The sequence below is a fragment of the Dicentrarchus labrax genome, unplaced genomic scaffold (genome assembly GCF_905237075.1).
Source record: "Dicentrarchus labrax unplaced genomic scaffold, dlabrax2021, whole genome shotgun sequence".
NCBI classification, from domain to species: domain Eukaryota; kingdom Metazoa; phylum Chordata; class Actinopteri; family Moronidae; genus Dicentrarchus; species Dicentrarchus labrax.
This window is the reverse complement of record NW_026136717.1, coordinates 5,347,647-5,368,905: the sequence shown is the minus strand read 5'-3', so window position 1 is coordinate 5,368,905 and position 21,259 is coordinate 5,347,647. Positions and strand designations below refer to the sequence as shown.

Sequence of the window (21,259 nt, the reverse complement as noted above, 5' to 3'; positions counted from 1 at the left end):
GGACACACCTCACTGAGTGTCTTTGAAATGTTCAGATGCACTTCTGTATCCTTTCTCTGTGGTGTGTTCACTTAAAATATCTTATCTTTCCAATCTTAGCCATCTAGAGGTCAGAGCACCAAGTGTGTGTGCGTGTGTGTGTGTGTGTGTGTGTGTGTGTGTGTGTAGGTGTGTGTGCGTGTGGTTTGATCGTTTTAGGAAACATCATGATGTAGCGCCTCTGTGATATCTACTGCAGGTGTACTGCTGCCCCCTACTGACCAACAGCTTAACTGCACACAGCAAACTGAACAGAGACAACTAAGGCCTGAAACTGACCTTAAAGGTTCACTGTCAGGAAGAGAACTACTCATAACGCAAACATCATTCATTTTGCTGAGTGAGATATAACATGTAGAATGAAACTACTGCCTTAAACAATAATTGATGATATATAATATTCAATGAAGCCAGAAAGAAATTTTTATAATTTTTGTACTTTTATTTTTCCTCTATCATAAGAATATACTTTTAACTATTCAGTTACGCATATGCAGGATTAAAGAAGATGATTAAAGATGAAATTACAGGAGGAGTCAGAGAAATATTAGCGGCAGATGGAGGTGTTGAAAGTTTCAGCAAAAATCACTTCATGTCTGACGGTCTGACTCCACTTTGATTCAAAGTGTCACCAACTCATTGTCCAACCAACTGGGAAATATGGGAACAGTCTCACCTTCTGTTCCTGAGTTTTCAAGGACTTTTTCACAGAACGTTTGACCTTTGACCTTTTGGTAAAAATGTTATCACTTCAATTTTATATCACATTTTAAGGTCCGTGGGAAATTTTGTCGTATTTACTACATACATTTTTGAGGGTGGACGTCATTCATTTCTAATAACAAAAATACAGATTGAGTTTGTGGCTCAGCTGAAACTAAAAACTCTCCTTGGTCTCTCTCCTCAATCTGTTTTGTGTTTTGCTCATTTTGTATTCTGTATCCTTTACACATCTGAAAGACTCACACTCCTCTATCAAACGTGTGAAAAGGACAGCGATACTTGGACAGCCTCAAATGAAACCATCCACTCTACAGGCTGCACATGAGCTGCAGCTCCATCCCTCTCCACTGTGACATGTACTCAGTCTCCTCAATGCAGCTGGCTACATATTACTGGTTAGCGTACTTGATACTCATCTGAATAAATAATATAATTTCTGTAGTAACGGACATTAGTTTATACATTACTTGTTACATTCATATGTTCAGCCCAGGTCCATTGAGGTCCTTTTCCAACAACTCCACAGCTGCCATTTATAGTTGTGCACAGTGAAAAGCCAGCTGCCATAGACAGGGGGGTGCATACTGTTTCAATATGGGGCTAAAGGAGCACATTTTCAGGCAGTCTCTTGAAGACGTTCACACAATAGGTGACAGAAATAGTGAAGAATGAAAAAGAGAGAAAGAGAAGTTCATAGCCTGGTTCCTTTCACCTCCTTTCTTCCACCTCACCACACAGCTGACCAATCAGGGCATGAAGTGAGTAAGACTGTCAGATCTTCATCCCTGTCAGAAAAAAAAAATAGAAAATATATGTTTGGTTTTTTCGTGCCTTTAGGATATGAAAGGTGAAGACAGGGGAGAGAGACAGAGAGAGGGGACAACATGCAGCAAAGGGCCACAGGTTGGAATCAAACCTGGGCCGCTGCAGTAAGGACCTCTGTATGAACAGAAAATTAAAGAAAAACTAAATTGTTGCATTTGTTCTCTGTCAGCTGTCAACTAAACTTTGCCACAATACCGATAAAACCACAGAATCTGAGCTTTAAATTTCAATAATGTGTGTCGGCCACAATCAGACTGGCACCTGTTCCATCACCATTACATCCAGATGATCAGCGTTTCTCCTCTACAATTCCACACCAAATCTCAACTCAGTGATCCACTGCTGTGAGTATGTATGGATATATAATGGAAACACAGATCTTCACTCACACTATTCTATTATACCTAATAGATAACACACAATAGAGAGAAGAAACTTCCTCAATTACAGAAGGTGAGAATGTTTCTCATTCAGATGCATTCAGAAATCAGCTGTAATAGAACATGCATCTTTCATTTATTTGATTATTATTGTGCCTTGCATAAGCAAGCAAATACTATTTCCTCGGGCTTATTATTGGCCTTGCATAAGCAAGCACAATACTATTATTCCCCATACTTATTATTGTGCCTTGCATAAGCAAGCACAATACTACTATTCCGGGCTTATTATTGTGCCTTGCATAAGCAAGCACAATACTACCTTCCCCATACTTATTATTATTATTCTTCCGTACGTTTTTCGGCGCGCTTCTTCTCCCGCAGCTTTTGTCGCACATACACAAATAAGGTATCAAAACGTGCGGCTCGGCGGGAATGGTGTGCTATGACTTTTCTAAGAATTTCGCCAAACGGTTTGCCGGTAAATCGCCAAAAACCGGTCCAAAAAATGAATGGGTGTGTATTGCGAGAACCTCCAACTGAAAAAACCGCCAGAGTGCGTGACATCATCGCTAGAGTGTGGGGAGAGAAAAATTTGTCGAAAAATAAATTTGTAAACTGCTGTCATGGCCACAAATTTCACTCTACAGAAATAATTTATAGATAGAAACGTAGGTAAATTCGTTGGGGTCGCAGTGATACTACTGCTGAAGCTTTCAGACAAATAGTTTTGGCGGGAAACGCACTGATGCGCCAGCAACGCCCTCTCACGGCCCCATCTACTCCCATGTTAATTTTAGAGGAGGAATCCTGAAAACGCTCGTTGAACCTCTTCTCTCTCAATCTCCCCAGGTCACATTTTTTAACTTTAACCACTGAAACTCGGCAGCGCTATAGTCAACAAGATGACGACGCTCACGGTCTTTTCGGTTTTCATTTCGGTCGTTCCTGTCCATGGTTTTGAGGGGATTCATTTTAAATGTTTTCTGTCTCTCTGAGGAGTTAGAGACAGAGAGAGAGCGTGCGCAGCTGCTGTGGGCTCCCCTGATTGCCATGACAACCAAAGCCTGCTCACACACACACACACACACACAGCTAGCTACAGAGAATGACAAGACAATAATAAGCTAGCTAGCTGGCTAGCTAAAGATAATTAGCAGGCGGCTAACAAGCAAACAATTTAAAGCTGAATGATTTTAATATTTACACAAAATAAGAACAATACACCTTAAATATTTTACCCTACTATGAGCTGTTCCTTAATTTACATTAGCACTCCTTCAGGAGCATAATACAATTAAACACATTAACCAAAGCTAGCACTTAGCTAGCGATTAGCGCACTAGCGATTAGCGCACCTGCAGAGCGATTAGCGCTTAGCTAGCGATTAGCATGTAGCTAGCGATTAGCGGTTAGCTAGCGATTAGCATGTAGCTAGCGATTAGCGCTTAGCTAGCATTAGCACGTAGCTAGCGATTAGCGCTTAGCTAGCGATAACGTAGCTAACGCTACCTTTGGTTAATGGTTTATATGTGCTAGCTCTAGCTAAAGAGAATTACATGGTATTAATAGCTAGCGCTAGCGAGAAACAAGACATGGTATTAACATATGGGCCAGAGCAAGGCACAATCAAAATTGCTTTAGGAATTTTCTAGTTATTATTCTTCTTCCGTACGTTTTGGCGCGCTTCTTCTCCCGCAGCTTTTGTCGCACATACACAAAAAGGTATCAAAACGTGCGGCTCGGCCGGGAATCGAGTGCTATGACTTTTCTAAGAATTTCGCCAAACGGTTTGCCGATAAATCGCCAAAACCGGTCAAAAAATGAATGGGTGTGTATTGCGAGAACCTCCAACCGAAAAAAACTGCCAGAGTGCGTGACATCATCGCTAGAGTGTGGGGAGAGAGAAAAATTTGTCGAAAAATAAATTTGTAAACTGCTGTCATGGCCACAAATTTCACTCTACAGAAATAATTTATAGATAGAAACGTAGGTAAATTTGTTGGGGTCGCAGTGATACTACTGCTGAAGCTGTCAGACAAATAGTTTTGGCGGGAAACGCACTGATGCGCCAGCAACACCCTCTCATGGCCCCATCTACTCCCATATTAAAATGGAGAGGAGGAATCTTGAAACACGCTCGTTGAACCTCTTCTCTCTCAATCTCCCCAGGTCACATTTTTTAACTTTAACCACTGAAACTCGGCAGTGCTAAAGTCAACAAGATGACGACGCTCACGGTCTTTTCGGTTTTCATTTCGGTCGTTCCTGGCCATGCTTTTGAGGGGATTCATTTTAAATGTTTCTGTCTCTCTGAGGAGTTAGAGACAGAGAGAGCGTGCGCAGCTGCTGTGGGCTCCTGATTGCCATGACAACCAAAGCCTGCTCACACACACACACACACACACACACACACACACACACACACACAACTAGCTACAGAGAATGACAAGCATTAATAAGCTAGCGCTAGCTGGCTAGCTAAAGATAATTAGCAGGTGGCTAACAAACAAACAATTTAAAGCTGAATGATTTTAATATTAACACAAAATAAGAACAATACACCTTAAATATTTTACCCTACTATGAGCTGTTCCTTAATTTACATTAGCACTCCTTCAGGAGCAAAATACAATTAAACACATTAACCAAAGCTAGCACCTAGCTAGCGATTAGCGCTTAGCTAGCGATTAGCGCTTAGCTGGCGATTAGCATGTAGCTAGCGATTAGCAGTTAGCTAGCGATCAGCACGTAGCTAAGTGCTAGCTTTGGTTTATGTGTTTATGTGTGCTAGCTCTAGCTAGCTAGCTAAAGAGAATGACATGATATTAATATGCTAGCGCTAGCTAAGGAGGATGACAGGTTATCAATATGCTAAAGGGAGGATTACATGGCATTAATAATCTAGCGCTAGCTGGCTAGCTAAAGATAATTAGAAGGTGGCTAACAAGCAAACAATTTAAAGCTGAATGATTTTAATATTAACACAAAATAAGAACAATACACCTTAAATATTTTACCCTACTGTGAGCTGTTCCTTAATTTACATTAGCACTCCTTCAGGAGCATAATACAATTAAACACATTAACCAAAGCTAGCACTTAGCTAGCGATTAGCGCAGCAGCATTAGCATGTAGCTCGGATTAGCGGTTAGCTAGGATTAGCAGTTAGCTAGCGATTAGCACATAGCTAGCGATTAGCGGTTAGCTAGCGATTAGCACGAGCTAAGCGCAGCTTTGGTTATGTGTTTATGTGGCTAGCTCTAACAGCTCTAAAGAGAATGACATGATATTAATATGCTAGCGCTAGCTAAGGAGGATGAGGTTATCAATATGCTATAGGGAGGATTACATGGCATTAATAAGAGTATTAGCGCAGCAATAGCGGTTAGCACGTAGACATGGTATTAACATATGGGCCAGAGCAAGGCACAATCAAAATTGCTTTAGGAATTTTCTAGTTATTCCAAAGAATCACTCAACTTATTATTATTATTTCGTCGTGGCGCTTCGCAGCTTGACATAAAAATAAGGTATCAAGCGTCGGCGATGGTGTGCTATGACTTTAAATGCAAACGGTTGCCGGTATGCCACCGGTCAAAAATGGGTGTGTATCAAACCTAACGAAACGCCAGAGTGCGTACATAGCAGAGTGTGGGAGAGAAAAATTTGTCGAAAAATAATTGTAACTGCTGTATGGCAAATTTACTACAGAATAATTTATAGATACGAGGTAGTGGGTGTATACTTCCACTTCCTCTGGGCCTGGTTTGTACTATTCAAAGAGCCTCCAAGAACTCTTTCAATCATTACATTTCCTGACATCTCTCAACTGTGTGCTACAGTCATTGTAATGCTCCTGCTTAACCAAGGCTGTGTGAATATTATTTAGTATAATAGGTGATGTATCTGATGTATGATGATCTTTTCATTTTGGTTTGAACATTACTTTGGTAACTTAATATGAAAGAATAACTTATCTTATCTCTTCAGGCGGTCATTTGGTGTTGACACGCCCTGCCTCTTAAGTTGAGAACAGCCTTCCTGGAGCACAGTTTAATGAGAGACATTGCAGAGCAGCAGTCATACACACTATGATGAACTTCACCTTGACAACAGCTTTAATTATCTGCAGCATCAGTAAGTAACTGCCAATACAAAACGTCATTATTATTTGCTTATTATCATATTTAAGCTGGAAGTGGAACGTTTATGTTTACCGTCCTATAACAAGTGAATCTCATCTTGTCTCTGCTGTGTGTTTCAGGCTGGATCTCTGTCTCAGGTTCTGAGTCTCAGACTGTGGAGGCTCAGCCTGGTGACCCAGTCACACTGCAGTGTCCCAGCAAATTTGAATCTGACTCTTATACATTCTGGTTCAGAATGATGAACAGGACCACAGTAAGCTGTATCTCCGCACTGTTAGCTTATAAGAGTGATGCTTTATTCTGTGATGGGTTTCAAAAGGACAAATTTAATATGAGATTCAACATCCCTACCCTCTTTCTGGAAATCAAACAAGTGGATTTGTCTGATTCTGGATTGTATTTCTGTGGAGCTTACAAAAGAGGAGAGCTGATTTTTGGTGTGGTACATCTGTATGTTAATGGTAAGATTGTTATAAAATCCTGTGGCATTTATTTTTCTGTTATGTCTTTCTATATTTGAAATGTAGTAGTTGCCCTTAAATACAATATGTGGCTATTTAATCTTTGTCAAAATAAGTGATACAAATATTAAATTAAAATCAAAAGTAAATGTATCTTTATGTATATTTTTTAAAAGGCAGTGATGAATCTCATGATGACGTTGACAGAAAGTCTGAAAGTAAGATTCTCTTTAAGATTTCTTTCATCATGCAGACTCACTGCTCGTCATTTTAATATAATATGAATACTGTGTGGCTAACTTAAGTTTTGGCAGTTTAATGTTAGCAGTTCTAAAGCCAGGAAAGGCTAAATATAATATAACTATATTATCTTTCTTTTCAAAGAGTCTGACGGAACAGCAAAGCTGTTGGTTCTGATCCTGGGCAGTCTGGCTTTTGTCCTCCTCATGGCTGTCATCGACCTGGTTGTCAAAAACCAGAAACTTCAGACAGGTACTGTTTGAACGATACTGTCTCTGTCTTACATTTGGTTCACTGGGTTTTTACGGTTGTGGAAATATGTTGGAAAAAAACAGAGTTGACCTAAGAACAACAGCAAAGATTTAGGATGAAAAAATGTCAGTTCAGTCAGACAACTCACATTTGAAATGTTTATTAAAGCAGTACAGCATAGTTGGATTTTGGCGTCCAGGCTCCGACCTCATCACTCCCTGCAGATATGTTTACATAGAGATATTGGGGAGTGATGCACAAATACCTTAACCCCTAGCTGGAGCCTCCAGTTGGATGCTGGGTTGGTGGTGGGACTTACAGAGCAGCAGCAGCAATACAGATGCAGGGCAACAGTGGCATTGACAGAGCAGAGGGAGAGCTGGGAAATTGTGCAGTTTAAATAGACCGCCAGATTGGAAGGGAGCGCTTGGTTAGTGATTATGGAGTGAGGCATGTCATGTGTGTATATCAGCACAGCTGTTGACTGCCTGAGCAGGCTTCGCTCCATTTATCTGATTAAACATATTGTCATTTAGCTGCCATTGAAGAACAGAAACCACAACATCACAAGCTTAAACAAGTTTTATTATTTACTGTTATTTCGTTTATCATTTAAAATGATGTCTAGTCAATGTTTTTTCTCTAAAGTTCAGCTTCTGACTGTGAATGCTCTCTTCTACAGAATCTGGGCCCTGATGACCTCAGTTACTTTAGAAGTGGAACCGAAAGTTATTTATTCTGCTATGAGAGCAAGCTTCTGATTAGTGCTGAGTTTTCATTCTTATCCCCCTTTTGAACACATTATTATGGTACATCAATACATAAAGTAGATATATTTACAGCAGCCATCCAGTTTTACACCCTGGTTGTTGTTTTTTAAATGACATTGCATGTGTGCTAAGAAAACAGTACTGTATGTATCAGCCTAAAGAGAAGTCTTGACCACAGCAAGCAAATAAAAATACATCTGTTAATGTATTCAGTTTTGATCTCAACCTTGAAGACACCATGCTGTAGCACAGATCCAAACAAAGCAGTTAGGACTCATTTAGCTGGTAAATATTTCTCCAAGGGAATAAATACGCTTTTATCCAAGACAAGATGTGATCATGCTGATGTTGTACAAAGCTTTGCAGGCAGTGAATACTATTTTCTTTATGTGAGTGTTTTTGAGATAAGTGAGCCTAACTCCCACTTGCTATTCACCAGTTATTCTGAAAGAAGTAAATGGAGCATCTTTGTATCATAATGATCTCTACAAATACAACTTGTGGCTGCAAAACACCAAATGTTAGCTGAGGCTCAAAGTTCATTCTTTAATTTGGAAACGGCAGCTGAGAAAATGATCTATTCACACCTTCAGTCCATGATATGTATGAGCCAGGCTATCATTGAGCTTTTTCAGGCACTTTACCATTGGACAACTGAGCCTACTGTTTACTTATTTCTGTCGAGAGAATCACATATTGAACTTACTATGTATGACTGTCTGTGGGTGGAGCAGGTTGGGCTGGAACTGCTGGACCTGCTTTCAGGTGCTTTAATGAAACTGTGCACCACTGTTAATGGTTTGTGTCCCTGTAGATTAGTGTAACAGTGTGAAACCAAAGGATATCTTATAACTTGCATGCATTGCATCTGTGGTTCCCAACCTGGGGGTCGGGACCCCCGTTATGGGTCACCAAAGCTTCATGGGGGATCGCAAGGCCTTCTTGATTTCATCTTTTTTTTTTTTTTTTTTTTTTTTTTTTTAAATTATTATTTTAATTTTAAGGTTTTAGTTTAAAAATAATATAATTAAAAAAAAAAAATTTTTATTATAAAAAAATTAAAAAAAAAAAAGAAAAAAAAAATTAAATAATTTTTTTTTTAAAAAAAAAAATTTAAAAAAAAAAAAAAGTTTTAAAATAATTTATTATTTAAACACAGCTTGTTTTGAGCCTTTTGTAAGTGGTCATAAACACAATAATACACTAAACAACACCTGAGCAGAAAACAAAGTTATTTTCTTATATGATGACACATGTTTTATCCCTTTCATGTCAATGACCGTCAATTATTGCTGACAGCAGTGTGCAGTGATGTATCGACAGCAGTAAATAAATCAGCTTTCAGTTGGAAGTGTTTATGTTTATATGAGTAATAATGCATGAGGTATCCTGATATAGGCATTATTTATTATGAAGAACATTAAAAAGATTATGCTTTTATACATGTAGTAATTTATTGGAAAGCTGTAGTTATTGGTTTTTCTTTTAAGTTTCTATTTTATTTTATTTTATTTTATATTATTATATTTGATATAGTTTCCTTCTAATTTTTTTCTGTATTTCTCTCTACTTATTTCTGTCCTTGTGCTGCTGCAACACCTGAATTTCCCCTCTGGAGATAAATAAAAGCTTATTTTATGTTATCTATCTGATTTTCAGTGTTAACGTTGTCTCATTCTGCTTGTGGCTGTGACGCCCTTTTTTCTGAAAGCGTTGATGTTGTTAGTTTTAGCAGCCGGAGTGACGAAAGCAACACCCACCTTATTACAGTGAGCCCACTCTTAGTGGAGCACAGATCAGAGCTGCAGTCCTGCTGTACACATCATGATGAACCTCACCTTGATAACGGCGTTATTCTGTGAGTATGTCTACAGACTTTAATAATGCTAGTGTCTCTTTAATGAAGGGACTGAACAGCAAACTCACAAATTCTTTGTTACAATATAATAGTTTATGAATTAATATATTGCTTGTTTTGTGTTTCAGGCTGGTTCTCTGTCTCTGTTTCTGAGTTTCACACTGTGGAGGTTCAGCCTGGGGAAGAGGTCACACTGCTGTGCTCCAACTTCAGCAGTCTTCCCGTTCACATGTCCTGGTTCAAACTGGCCAACAGAGCCAACGCCAGCCGCATTTCCTCTATGTTCAACCCTGATACCAATGCTACATTCTTTGATGGATTTCAAAATGGCAAATTTAATATGACATCCAACACCACTACCCTCTTCCTCAATATCAAACCAGTGGATTTATCTGACTCTGGACTGTATTTCTGTGGATTTCAGTCAGATGGAAACTCAGTTATTTTCAGTGCAACATCTTTGAAGGTTCAAGGTAAGATTGTTCTAAAGTCTTGTCTGTATTTTCTCTCTTAAGGATTGATCTCAACTCTAAAGAGGTATAATATACAAAAAGGTTCATATAATCATCTCTCTTGTTATATAGTGTTGGGTGTAAAAACAGAGCTTATGATGACTGCGATCCTGGCTGCTGTGACTGTCCTCATCATAGTTATCCCTGTTGTGGTTGTCCAAATCAGCAAACTTCAGACAGGTACTTGATGAAAGCTGTCGTATACGTAGTTTGATGGAGTTCTCTCAATAAGAAGAACAAATAGAAAATGTCCTGTTTAGCAAATTGCATTTACGACAATGTTTGTGAAACATGATGTATTGTTTCTCTCTTTCAGCTGGTAATGAAGAACAGAATTGGCAGTGCAGTGAGGTGAATCTGAATTTAAAACAGAATTAAGTTTAAGTTTAAATTAAGGCCAAATCTTATTGTTTTATGTTTTGTCAGCTGTGTCAGATGTGTGACTGTAGATACTTTTATTTACAGAATCTGGACTCTGATGAGCTGGAGGATGCAGCCCTGAGTTTGTATTCAACAACAATAAGAAGAAGAAGGCCTGAGGAGACTCATGTTGTCTATGCTGCCAGCAGACAGATGCAAGAAGCTTATTGAACTGCAGCTCATGCTTTTGTGATTCTATATTCATTGAAGATGCACAATCACTTTCCTAGTGCTGCAGTTTAATACTTCTCTCTGTTCCCCAATATCCCTCCATCCTTCTCAGCCAAAGTCTATCTCTTCCATTTTGTCTAAAGAATATGATTGGTGTTTGATGGAGCAGTAGCCAGAAAGAACATTGTCTGCAGCGCCGCTGTGTGTCGCAGTGGAGGAGTGAGCGAGGTTCACATCAGGAAGACAGGAAGAGACAGCACAGTGTGGTCTGAGCACAACTGAGGTGAAAGACATGAGGCCTGTTAACACCAAGCTCTGGGAGAATAAAGTCTGAAATGAAGCAGTGAATACTGGCTGACTTTTTTTTGTCAGGAAGACAAAATTTGACCCCCGTCTGCCTCTTGCTGCCCATCGTTCCACTGTGGGGACAAACAGCAGTGTGTATCAGTGAGCTATCTGTATCATTAATGAGGTCTCAACCAGAGGATGCTCTGTCTTCAGCTCTCTGCATCACAACCACACACAACAAAGGTCTTCATCTTGCCAAAGAATGAAAAGCATATTTGAATATTTTAAATAGTTAGACGAGAATATGATTTTAGTATTAGGTTTATTGGCTTTGATATATTATTGGAGACTTGTTTGTGCTCAATGTCAAATCACATGGCTGAACAAATAACTTTGTGTTGAACTGTAAATTTCTCATAACACAGAAAATACTAATTTCTGAATGGTGAGCAGGAGTATCTTAAAATTGTATGATTGTATAATACATATGTATCTTGATTGGCTGGAAATGAAATAGACAAAGCACATGGCTACATCTAGTTGTGAATAAACACAGTTCAAAATTCATAAAAAATGAACTGTTATATACTGGTCCAACTAAAAAGAGCCAGAAGAGAGAGATGACATTCAAACCGTGACAAACTACAAAAGGTAAAAGCAATAATTACTGCAACCAAAATATATCGCTAATCCAACCTGAAGGTGACCACAGCCAAACTACCTCCACACACCCCTCCACTACAGGAGCAGCCTTAATTCCATATTTAAAAAATGAAGCAGGCAGTATTAAAACCAAGAGAAACTGTAATGGATAATAATATGCGCCTGCCAAAGGCCTACCTACCAAACTTCAAGCTCATCCTATTCTTACCTAAGCACCTCCCACGCACACACCTATTCCTACTTCTTCATCCACCTCCTTCTTCTCCACTAGATTTCCTGTGGAGAGATTATCACTTAGAGCATAATGCAGACAGGATAGGGTTAAACCTCTATGCAGTAATGTTTCAGAATATGATTGGTGTTTGATGGAGCAGTAGCCAGAAAGAAAATTGTCTGCAACGCCGCTGTGTGTCGAGGTGGAGGAGTGAGCGAGGTTCAGGTCACTGGTTTGGCACAAGGCCTGTTAACACCAAGCTCTGGGAGAATAAAGTCCGAAATGAAGCAGTGAATACTGGCTGACTTTTTTCTGTCAGGAAGACAAAATTTGACCCCCGTCTGTCTCTTGCTGCCCATCGTTCCACTGTGGGGACAAACGGCAGTGTGTATCAGTGAGCTATCTGTATCATTAATGAGGTCTCAACCAGAGGACGCTCTGTCTTCAGCTCTCTGCATCACAACCACACACAACAAAGACCTTCATCTTCCCAAAGAATAAAAAGAACATGGAGGGAAGATGTTTTTGTGTTTGTGTTGGTAGAGATGTGATCCTTGAGCATCTTGTTGGTGGTAAATCGATCTCAAACTGTGTCACTGCTTCCCTCATCAACGCTCACACTTAACAGACTCAATACACACACACACTCACACTTTTTGTGAAAAGATGCATGTTGTAATGTGACACCTGCACCGTGTTATATGATAGCATTTACTCTGTTAACAGTCACACATTTATACGACAGATCACACTGTAACCACAGCAGGTGTGAAGGTCCCATCCATCTCCACTCTGATATGTATTTCAACACAGTCAGCCTTGCACACATTAATGCAATAACTCTCACTGGCCAGGTAAGATTTCAACTGCTATTACTGATACAGTCATTTCATCAGTTTATATTAAGTATAAATTAATGTCAAGCTAACATCATGCCAATGTGCACTTTTTTTGAGTTGCTGTAGCAGATTGATCAGTGACATTAGCATCACTGCAGGAGTTTATCCTTACTGATTTATCATTTGTAGCAGTTTATAAAATATGGAACAAAATGCAGACTTTCAATGGCGTACTTAGGGAAACTGTGGGAATTCTAGCATATTCAGTGTTTTTCAATATGAATGAATGAAGCTGCATCACAGTTACATTTTTCGGGATTTCTTTGAGCTTGAGATGAAATCACATGGCTGAACTAATAACTTTGTGTTCAACTGTGATCTTCTCATATCACAGAAAATACTCATTTCTTAATATCGGAGTCTCTTAAAATTGTATGATTGTATAAAAGACATTTGCCTCTGGTTTGGTCTCAGCTCTTGATCGAGATCAGTACAACTGTAGGTGATAATAGTCTGCATCATGCTACAATACTCTCACACAAGAAACTCACGGGCTAACCATGGGCTAAGTGGACTGCAATAAACGTCCAATAAATGTATGACAATATAACCACGGCTTCTGTTGATACGGAAATGAAATGTCCTGATGTGGAAAATATCCTAATCTGCAGAGAGCCTCAACCATATCATTAATAATATAGCAGAACACCTTGTTGTGTATTATCAGTGAGTACATAAAGTTTCAGTAAAAACATCTGCTGGATGTGTGTGTGATAACACATTACTGTATGAGGAATCCTGATATAAGATAAGAACAGTTATTAAAGCATTACCTACATTATATCGTGTTATCAAACAACATAATAACAATGTCCTGTTCTCCTTGCAGCTATTAACCATTTTCATTGTCAGTGTGAGCCGCCAGATAAAAAAAAGAACACTCCGCCTCTTTACGTTGAGACCACTTTTACTGGAGCACAGTTCAGTTACAGCAACCATTGTAGCGGTGGAGTCCTACTGTACGCACAATGATGAACTTTACCTTCCTAGCAACTTTACTTTGTACCTTCAGTAAGTAAACCTACCAGTTATTACTCAGTAAAACAATTGTTAGTTTTCCTTCAGTAATCTGCCAGATGTGAAATTTACAGACGGTTCATAAATAACATAGTTTATGCGCTTAGTTCCTGTTGAAATACAAGTTTATGAATAAATGTCTGGTGTGTTTTAGGCTGGTTCTCTGTCTCTGTTTCTGAGTTTCACACTGTGGAGGTTCAGCCTGGTGAAGAAGTCACACTGCTGTGCTCCAACTTCAGCAGTCTTCCCGTTCACATATCTTGGTTCAAACTGGCCAACGGACCCAACGTCAGCCGCATTTCTTCTATGATGAGCTCTGATGCCAATGTTACATTCTTTGATGGATTTCAAAAAGGCAAATTTAACATGACATCCAACACCACTACCCTCTTCCTCAATATCAAACCAGTGGATTTATCTGACTCTGGACTGTATTTCTGTGGACTTTACTTAAATGAAAACTCAGTTATTTTCAGTGCAACATCTTTAAAGGTTCAAGGTAAGATTGTTGTAAAGTCTGTTCTGTGTTTTGATTGGAAAGAAACTGATTTAATGTAAAAATCAGGGCTGATCTCAACTCAAAAGAGGTAGAATACTACACAAACAGTTTCATTTACTGTAATTATCTTTCCTGTAGACCTGTTTGATGGAACAATAAGCCTGATGAGTGTGATCCTGGGTGCTCTGATTGTTGTGCTCATTGTAGTCGTCATTGGTCTGGTTGTCAAAATCAAGAAACTTCAGTCAGGTACTTATTATTATTTATGTTGCAAATGCAAAAATGCAACTTCCTGTTTTTCAAAAAGTATTAAAAACAATATTTTTAAACAATTAACTGACCAGATGTTCTGTTTCTGTCATCTGTCAGCTCATAAAGAGGAACTGAATCCACAACACAGCGAGGTAATCACATTATAACCTCAGATTAAGACTGATTAATGTCTATTTTTATATGTTGTATGGTTAAGGTCATTTCTCATTTAAATATTGCCATGTGACATGAGTGACTGTAAATATTTTTATTTACAGAACCTGGGCTCTGATCACCTGAACTATGCAGCTCTGAGTTTCCATCCAAAAGCAAGACGCAGCAGAAGTTCTCCATCAGAGAACCAGCTGGAGTCACATGTTGTGTATGCTGCCACCAGATAGACTCAGGAAACATCTGGAACAGCAGCTCAGAGTGGAACTGTTACTTTATTATATTAAACACTGTTTAAATACAACACAACAAAGGCCTTCATCTTCCCAAAGAATAAAAAAGACTATAAAGTGAAGATGTTTTTGTGTTTGTGTTGGTAGAGATGTGATCTTTGAGCATCTTGTTGGTGGTAAATCAATCTCAAACTGTCACTGCTCCCCTCATCACAGCTCACACTTAACAGACTCAATACTCACACACACTCACACTCTCTTGTGAAAAGATGCATGTTGCAAGGTGATGCCTGCACAGTGCCATTGACTCTGCTAAAGCCCAGACATTTAAACGACAGATCACACTGTAACCACAGCAGGTGTGAAGGTCCCATCCATCTCCACTCTGATATGTATTTCAACACAGTCAGCCTTGCACACATTAATGCAATAACTCTCACTGGCAAGGTAAGATTTCAACTGCTAATACTGATACAATCATTTCATCAGTTTATATTGAGTATACATTATTATCAAGCTAACATCATGCTAATTTGCACTTTTTTTGAGTTGTTGTAGCAGATTGATCAGTGACATTAGCATCACTGCAGGAGTTTATCCTTACTGATTTATCATTTGTAGCAGTTTATTAAATACAGCACAAAATGCAGATTTTCAATGGCATACTTAGGGAAAATGTGGGAATTACAATTCTGATATATTCTAACATGTTTTTTATGAATGAACTTACATCACAATGACATGTCAGAATAGTTTCCCTTGTTAGATTAGAATAAGATTGATATATTCTATATTTGAGATTTATTTCTCGGAGATCAAATCACATGGGTGAACAACTTTTGTGAAATTTATATATACATTAGTTCCTGTGCTCTTTCAACCAGGGTGGAGATTCCCAGAAACCTAAAATGGTTTACCTGCTCTACCTTAGTGCCACTGACGTAAATAGGGGTGTGTGTCTTTGCCTCTTTATTTCCTAAAATCAACTATCTGCTCCTTGGTTTTGCTGACGTTGAGCAGTAGGTTGTTTTCTGTGCATCCATCTGTAAGATTGTTGATTTCCTCGCAATATGAAGTCTCATCTTTGAAATTTGGCCAATGATGGTGGTGCCATGTGCAAACTTCACAACAGAGTGGTCTCCATGTCGGGGGATGCAGTCATGGGTGTACAGTGTGAACTGGTGGGGGCTGAGCACACAGCCCTGAGGGGCTCCGTTGTTGAGCAGTAGAGCAGAGGAAGTGTGACCACAAATCTGTGGTCTGTTTGTGGGGAAGTCCAATATCCAGTTGCAGAGTGTGGTACTCAGGCTCAGACTGCTGAGTTTATCCATCAGTTTAACAGGGGAGATTGTGTTGAATGCTGAGCTGAAATCAACAAACAGCATTCTGACATTGGTGTTGTTTTTCTCAACGTGTGTGAAGACTGAGTGGAGGGCAGTAGAGATGGCCTCCTCTGTGGATCTGTAGGTTCTGAATGCAAACTGGTAGTCCAGGCCGGCAGGGATGTTATTCTTTATGTGCTTGAGAACCAGGTTCTCAAAGCACTTCATCAGAACGGGCGTGACTTTTTAGGTACAATGGAGCTCGTCTTGAGCGATCTTACACATGATGGGAGCGTTCCTGCCCATGATGTTCTGGAACGCCTGCCACATATCTCTGGTGTTGTTGGTGTTGAGGTATCTCTCAGTTCTCTGCTGATGCCTCCTCTTTGTCTCCTCAATGCCAGCTTTCAGTCTTGCTCTGGCAGTGCTGTGGGCTTCCTTGTCACCTGACCGAAAGGCAGTTTTGTTTTTTTTCCGATTGATGTGGTTCTCCAGGCTGGTATTCCCTTTAAACATGTGCCAGTCTGTGTATTTGAAACAGTCCTGTAGAGCTGCTTTAGCTTCATCTGTCCATACTTGAAAGTAATACAGGGTTACAGTAAAAATAAGCTAACATAAAATAAAATAAAATAGATAATAAAATAAAGGCTAACACAAAATAAATCAAACAATTAACTAAATGCAACAAAATGCAAGCACTTACAGGTAACATAAGTAACTAAATGTGACAATGCAACAAAAATTGCAGTTAAACGTAGGTATATACAATATACACAATACGCACTGTGCAGTTTAGCAGCATAAATTTAAATAAAATAAGTACAAACTAAATCAGTGAGAAGGAGCGATTGGAGAAAGTGGTAACAGTGATAAAAATTGTAGCAGCATTTGTTAGCAGCATAAATTAACTAAGGTACAGTACAACTAAATAATGTGATGAAGTGAAAATAGGGTAAAAAATGATAAAGTGACATTTGCTCAGGGCACAGTGTCTCCACTGTCCCTCTCGTGACCGGAGGTAGATGAGTTATATAGTCTGATGGCCACAGGAAGAAAAGACTTCCTCTGGCGTTCTGTGTTTCCTCTGAGTCTGTTGCTGAAGGTGCTTCTGCTCGAGGTTAGCACCTGGTGGAGAGGGTGAGCGTTGTTGTCCAGGATATTGCGCGGTTTACACAGCATCCTCCTCTCAGGCACCACCACCAAAGAGTCCAGTTGGACCCCTAGGACGGAGCCAGCCTTCCTGATGATCCTGCTGATCTTCTTGGCATCCGCTGCCCTCAGCCTGCTGCCCCAGCACACAACAGCAAAGAAGATGGCACTGGCTACCACCGACTGGTAGAACATCCTCAGCATGATGTTATATACGATGAATGACCGGAGCCTCCTCAGGAAATAGAGTCGACTGTGGCCCTTCTTGTAAACAGCCTCAGTGTTCTTGGGCCAGTCCAGTTTGTTATCCAGGTAGACTCCAAAGTATTTGTAATCCTGGACAACATCCACAGTCACACCGTTGATGGAGATGGGTGTGAGGGCAGATTTCTTCCTGTGGAAATCCACCACCAGCTTCTTCATCAGCTGGGTTGGCTGGAAAAGCAGGGAAATATGGTCCGATAGACCAAAATAGTTATATGGGAGGGCTTTGTAGCTGCCATGAATATTTGTATAAACACGGCCCGGTGTATTCGGTGGAGACATTGACATGCTGGTGAAATCTAGGTAAAACAATTCTGAGATCTGTTTTATTAAAATCACCAGCAACAATAATAGTTTCTGCAACCAAAATACACCACCAATCCATCTTAAAGGTGACCACAGCCAAACTACCTCCACACACCCCTCCACTGCCAATCCAGATGCCACACCACCACAGCTAACAGTACACCCACTGGCTACCACCGGGAAACCCTACAGAGGGACTGGAGGACTAACCTTAATTCTATCTTTAAATTATAAAGCAGGCAGCATTAACACACAAAAGAAACCCTCATGGATAATATTCAGTGCTTGACTGGAATTAAGACAAATACAAAAAAATAACTGGAGTACATCATGAGACAGAATTTAGATTTCATACCATATTTGACTTAGATATTTCTCAATAAATACCAGAAATCTAAGTTCACACAACCCTGTTAAATAAACTAGGAGAAGTATAGAGATGTAAATGTCCTATCTAACTGCATGACAATTCACAATCTCTGAATGTCTCTCACCCTAGAGCTCAGCATGTACCTCAGACAAGAGGTGGAACACAAAGAAGCCTACCAACCTTCAAGCTCTGCCTTTTATAGCACCTCCCAAAGACACACCTATTCCTTCTTCCTCATCCACCCTCTGCTACTCCACTATATCTCCTGTGGAGAGAGTATCACTTATAACATGAAGCAAACAGTATAAAATCAAACCTCTACGATGGGTCAACTAGTCCAGTGAGTACATAAGCTTTCAGTTAAAATGTCTGCTGGATATGTGTGTGATAACACACTACTATATGAGGTATCCTGATATATAACAGTTGATGGAGACAAAGTACATCAAAGATTACACTTCCTCATACTGTATAGAATTATACACACTGATTTTATTAAAGCATTACCTACATTATCTAAAGTCTCATCAAACAACACAATAATGTTATCCTGTTCTCCTTGCAGCTATTAACCATTTTCATTGTCAGTGTGAGCAGCCAGATAAAAAAAAGAACACTCCGCCTCTTTACGTTGAGACCACTTTTACTGGAGCACAGTTCAGTTACAGCAGCCATTGTAGTGGTGGAGTCCTACTGTACGCACGATGATGAACTTTACCTTCCTAGCAACTTTACTTTGTACTTTCAGTAAGTAAACCTTCTTTTTTCTCAAACAAATGTTAGTTTTCCTTTAGTAATCTGCCAGATGTGAAATTTACAGACTGTTCATAACAGAGTTTATGTGCTTTGTTTGGTTCCTGAAGTTTATGAATAAATGTCTTGTGTGTTTCAGGCTGGTTCTCTGTCTCTGTTTCTGAGTTTCACACTGTGGAGGTTCAGCCTGGTGAAGAAGTCACACTGCTGTGCTCCAACTTCAGCAGTCTTCCCGTTCACATGTCCTGGTTCAAACTGGCCCACAGACCCAACGCCAGCCGCATTTCCTCTATGATGAGCTCTGATGCCAATGTTACATTCTTTGATGGATTTCAAAATGGCAAATTTAATATGACATCCAACACCACTACCCTCTTCCTCATTATCAAACCAGTGGATTTATCTGACTCAGGACTGTATTTCTGTGGATTTCAGTCAGATGGAAACTCAGTTATTTTCAGTGCAACATCTTTAAAGGTTCAAGGTAAGATTGTTGTAAAGTCTGTTCTGTGTTTTGATTGAAGAAAGAAACAGATTTACTGAGAGGTAAAATACTACACAAACAGTTTCATTTACTGTAATTATCTCTCCTGTAGACCTGTTTGATGGAACAATAAGCCTGATGAGTGTGATCCTGGGTGCTCTGATTGTTGTGCTCATTATAGTCGTCATTGGTCTGGTTGTCAAAATCAAGAAAATTCAGTCAGGTACTTATTATTATTTATGTTGCAAATGCAAAAATGCAACTTCCTGTTTTTCAAAAAGTATTAAAAACAATATTTTTAAACAATTAATTCACCAGACGTTCTGTTTCTGTCATCTGTCAGCTCATAAAGAGGAACCGAATCCACAACACAGCGAGGTAATCACATTATAACCTCAGATTAAGACTGATTAATGTCTATTTTTATATGTTGTCTGGTTCAGGTCAATTCTCATTTAATTATTTATTTTTTCTGGACAAACTCAGCCATGTCAGATGAGTGACTGTAAATATTTTTATTTACAGAACCTGGGCTCTGATCACCTGAACTATGCAGCTCTGAGTTTCCATCAAAAAGCAAGACGCAGCAGAAGTTCTCCATCAGAGAACCAGCTGGAGTCACATGTTGTGTATGCTGCCACCAGATAGACTCAGGAAACATCTGGAACAGCAGCTCAGAGTGGAACTGTTACTTTATCATGTTAAAATGTTAAATGTTAATCTGAAAGCAAAAGATTATGATTGGTTTTTAGTGCAGGACGAGCCAGTAAGGATACTGATGATGTTCAGAGTATCTTATTAAGAGATGGAGGCAGCAGTGGAGCAGTGAGTGAGGTTCACCTCACTTGTTTGACAGGAAGACACAGCACAGTGTGGTCTGAGAACAACTGAGGTGAAACCCATGAGGCCTGTTAACTCAAAGCTTTGTGTGAGTATATTCTGAAATAAAGCAGTAAACAACTGTCTTTTAAAAATTTAATTATAAAAATTTTTAAATAAAAATAAAATGCCAGTTGTTGCACTGTGGTAACTAACAGCACTGTCTGTATCAGTATCTGTATCTGTGTCATTAGGGAAGTTTGGCCTTCAGCTCTCTGCATCATAACCACATCTGCACCATGTTTGTAGAGATCAGTGAGCATGCATGTGGAGGTAAATAGGTTCTTAAACTGTCACCACACCCCTCGTCACAGGTCACACTTCACACTCACACCACCAGTTTACCTCCACACGGTGCATCAGCGTCTCTCAAACTTGTGAAAAGAAGCAGCGTGACAGTGGCTCAACCTCATATGAAACCATTCCCTCTGCTTCTGGCTGCACGTCTTTAAGATAAGACTGCTAGACTGCTACCTCCGGCCTAGGGGAAACCTGACCATTGCATAAAAAAAATTACTAAACTTATTAAACTATTTACTCAATTAGTTAGACATTTTCTCCCTGGGAAATCATCTTTGAGCTGTCCAAATGCCTTCTGACTCTGTGCCTTAATTGGTCATTGCTGTATGCTACATGTCTGAATTAAAAGCACAATGTATCACATGGATTCATATTTGCAGTAAGAGTTTAAAATGCA

General features: G+C 39.5%; 1 protein-coding gene across 17 annotated transcripts; it reads left to right on the top strand.

Moving 5' to 3' along the window:
- The first annotated feature begins 8,988 nt into the window (after positions 1-8,988).
- Positions 8,989-20,645, top strand: LOC127379515 (uncharacterized). Of its 17 annotated transcripts, none has more exons than XR_007888319.1 (8): positions 10,796-11,271; positions 12,384-13,874; positions 14,035-14,379; positions 14,518-14,628; positions 14,749-14,783; positions 14,910-15,482; positions 18,576-18,786; positions 19,012-19,150. XR_007888319.1 is itself a non-coding variant. In XM_051429178.1 (8 exons), the coding sequence occupies exons 4-8, from the start codon at positions 19,151-19,153 to the stop codon at positions 20,329-20,331; spliced, it is 657 nt and encodes a 218-aa protein (XP_051285138.1). In that variant the 5' UTR covers positions 10,796-11,271; positions 12,384-12,818; positions 18,576-18,786; positions 19,012-19,150; the 3' UTR covers positions 20,332-20,645. The 17 variants fall into 17 exon arrangements, 15 of the variants coding, with proteins under 15 accessions (XP_051285152.1, XP_051285151.1, XP_051285150.1 ...); XM_051429178.1 differs by lacking the exons at positions 14,035-14,379; positions 14,518-14,628; positions 14,749-14,783; positions 14,910-15,482 and adding exons at positions 19,339-19,683; positions 19,796-19,906; positions 20,027-20,061; positions 20,209-20,645 and having other exon boundaries at positions 12,384-12,818; positions 19,012-19,193; XM_051429184.1 differs by lacking the exons at positions 14,518-14,628; positions 14,749-14,783; positions 14,910-15,482; positions 18,576-18,786; positions 19,012-19,150 and adding exons at positions 19,796-19,906; positions 20,027-20,061; positions 20,209-20,645 and having other exon boundaries at positions 12,384-12,818; positions 13,716-13,874.
- The last annotated feature ends 614 nt before the right edge of the window (positions 20,646-21,259 follow it).

Bases quoted from the DNA above. Each gene is read 5' to 3' on its own strand.
- LOC127379515 (XM_051429179.1), top strand. From the start codon at position 13,832: ATGATGAACTTTACCTTCCTAGCAACTTTACTTTGTACCTTCA. The intron at 13,875-14,034 runs GTAAGTAAACCT...GGTGTGTTTTAG, and splicing joins AACTTTACTTTGTACCTTCA to GCTGGTTCTCTGTCTCTGTT. The intron at 14,380-19,795 runs GTAAGATTGTTG...TCTCTCCTGTAG, and splicing joins AACATCTTTAAAGGTTCAAG to ACCTGTTTGATGGAACAATA.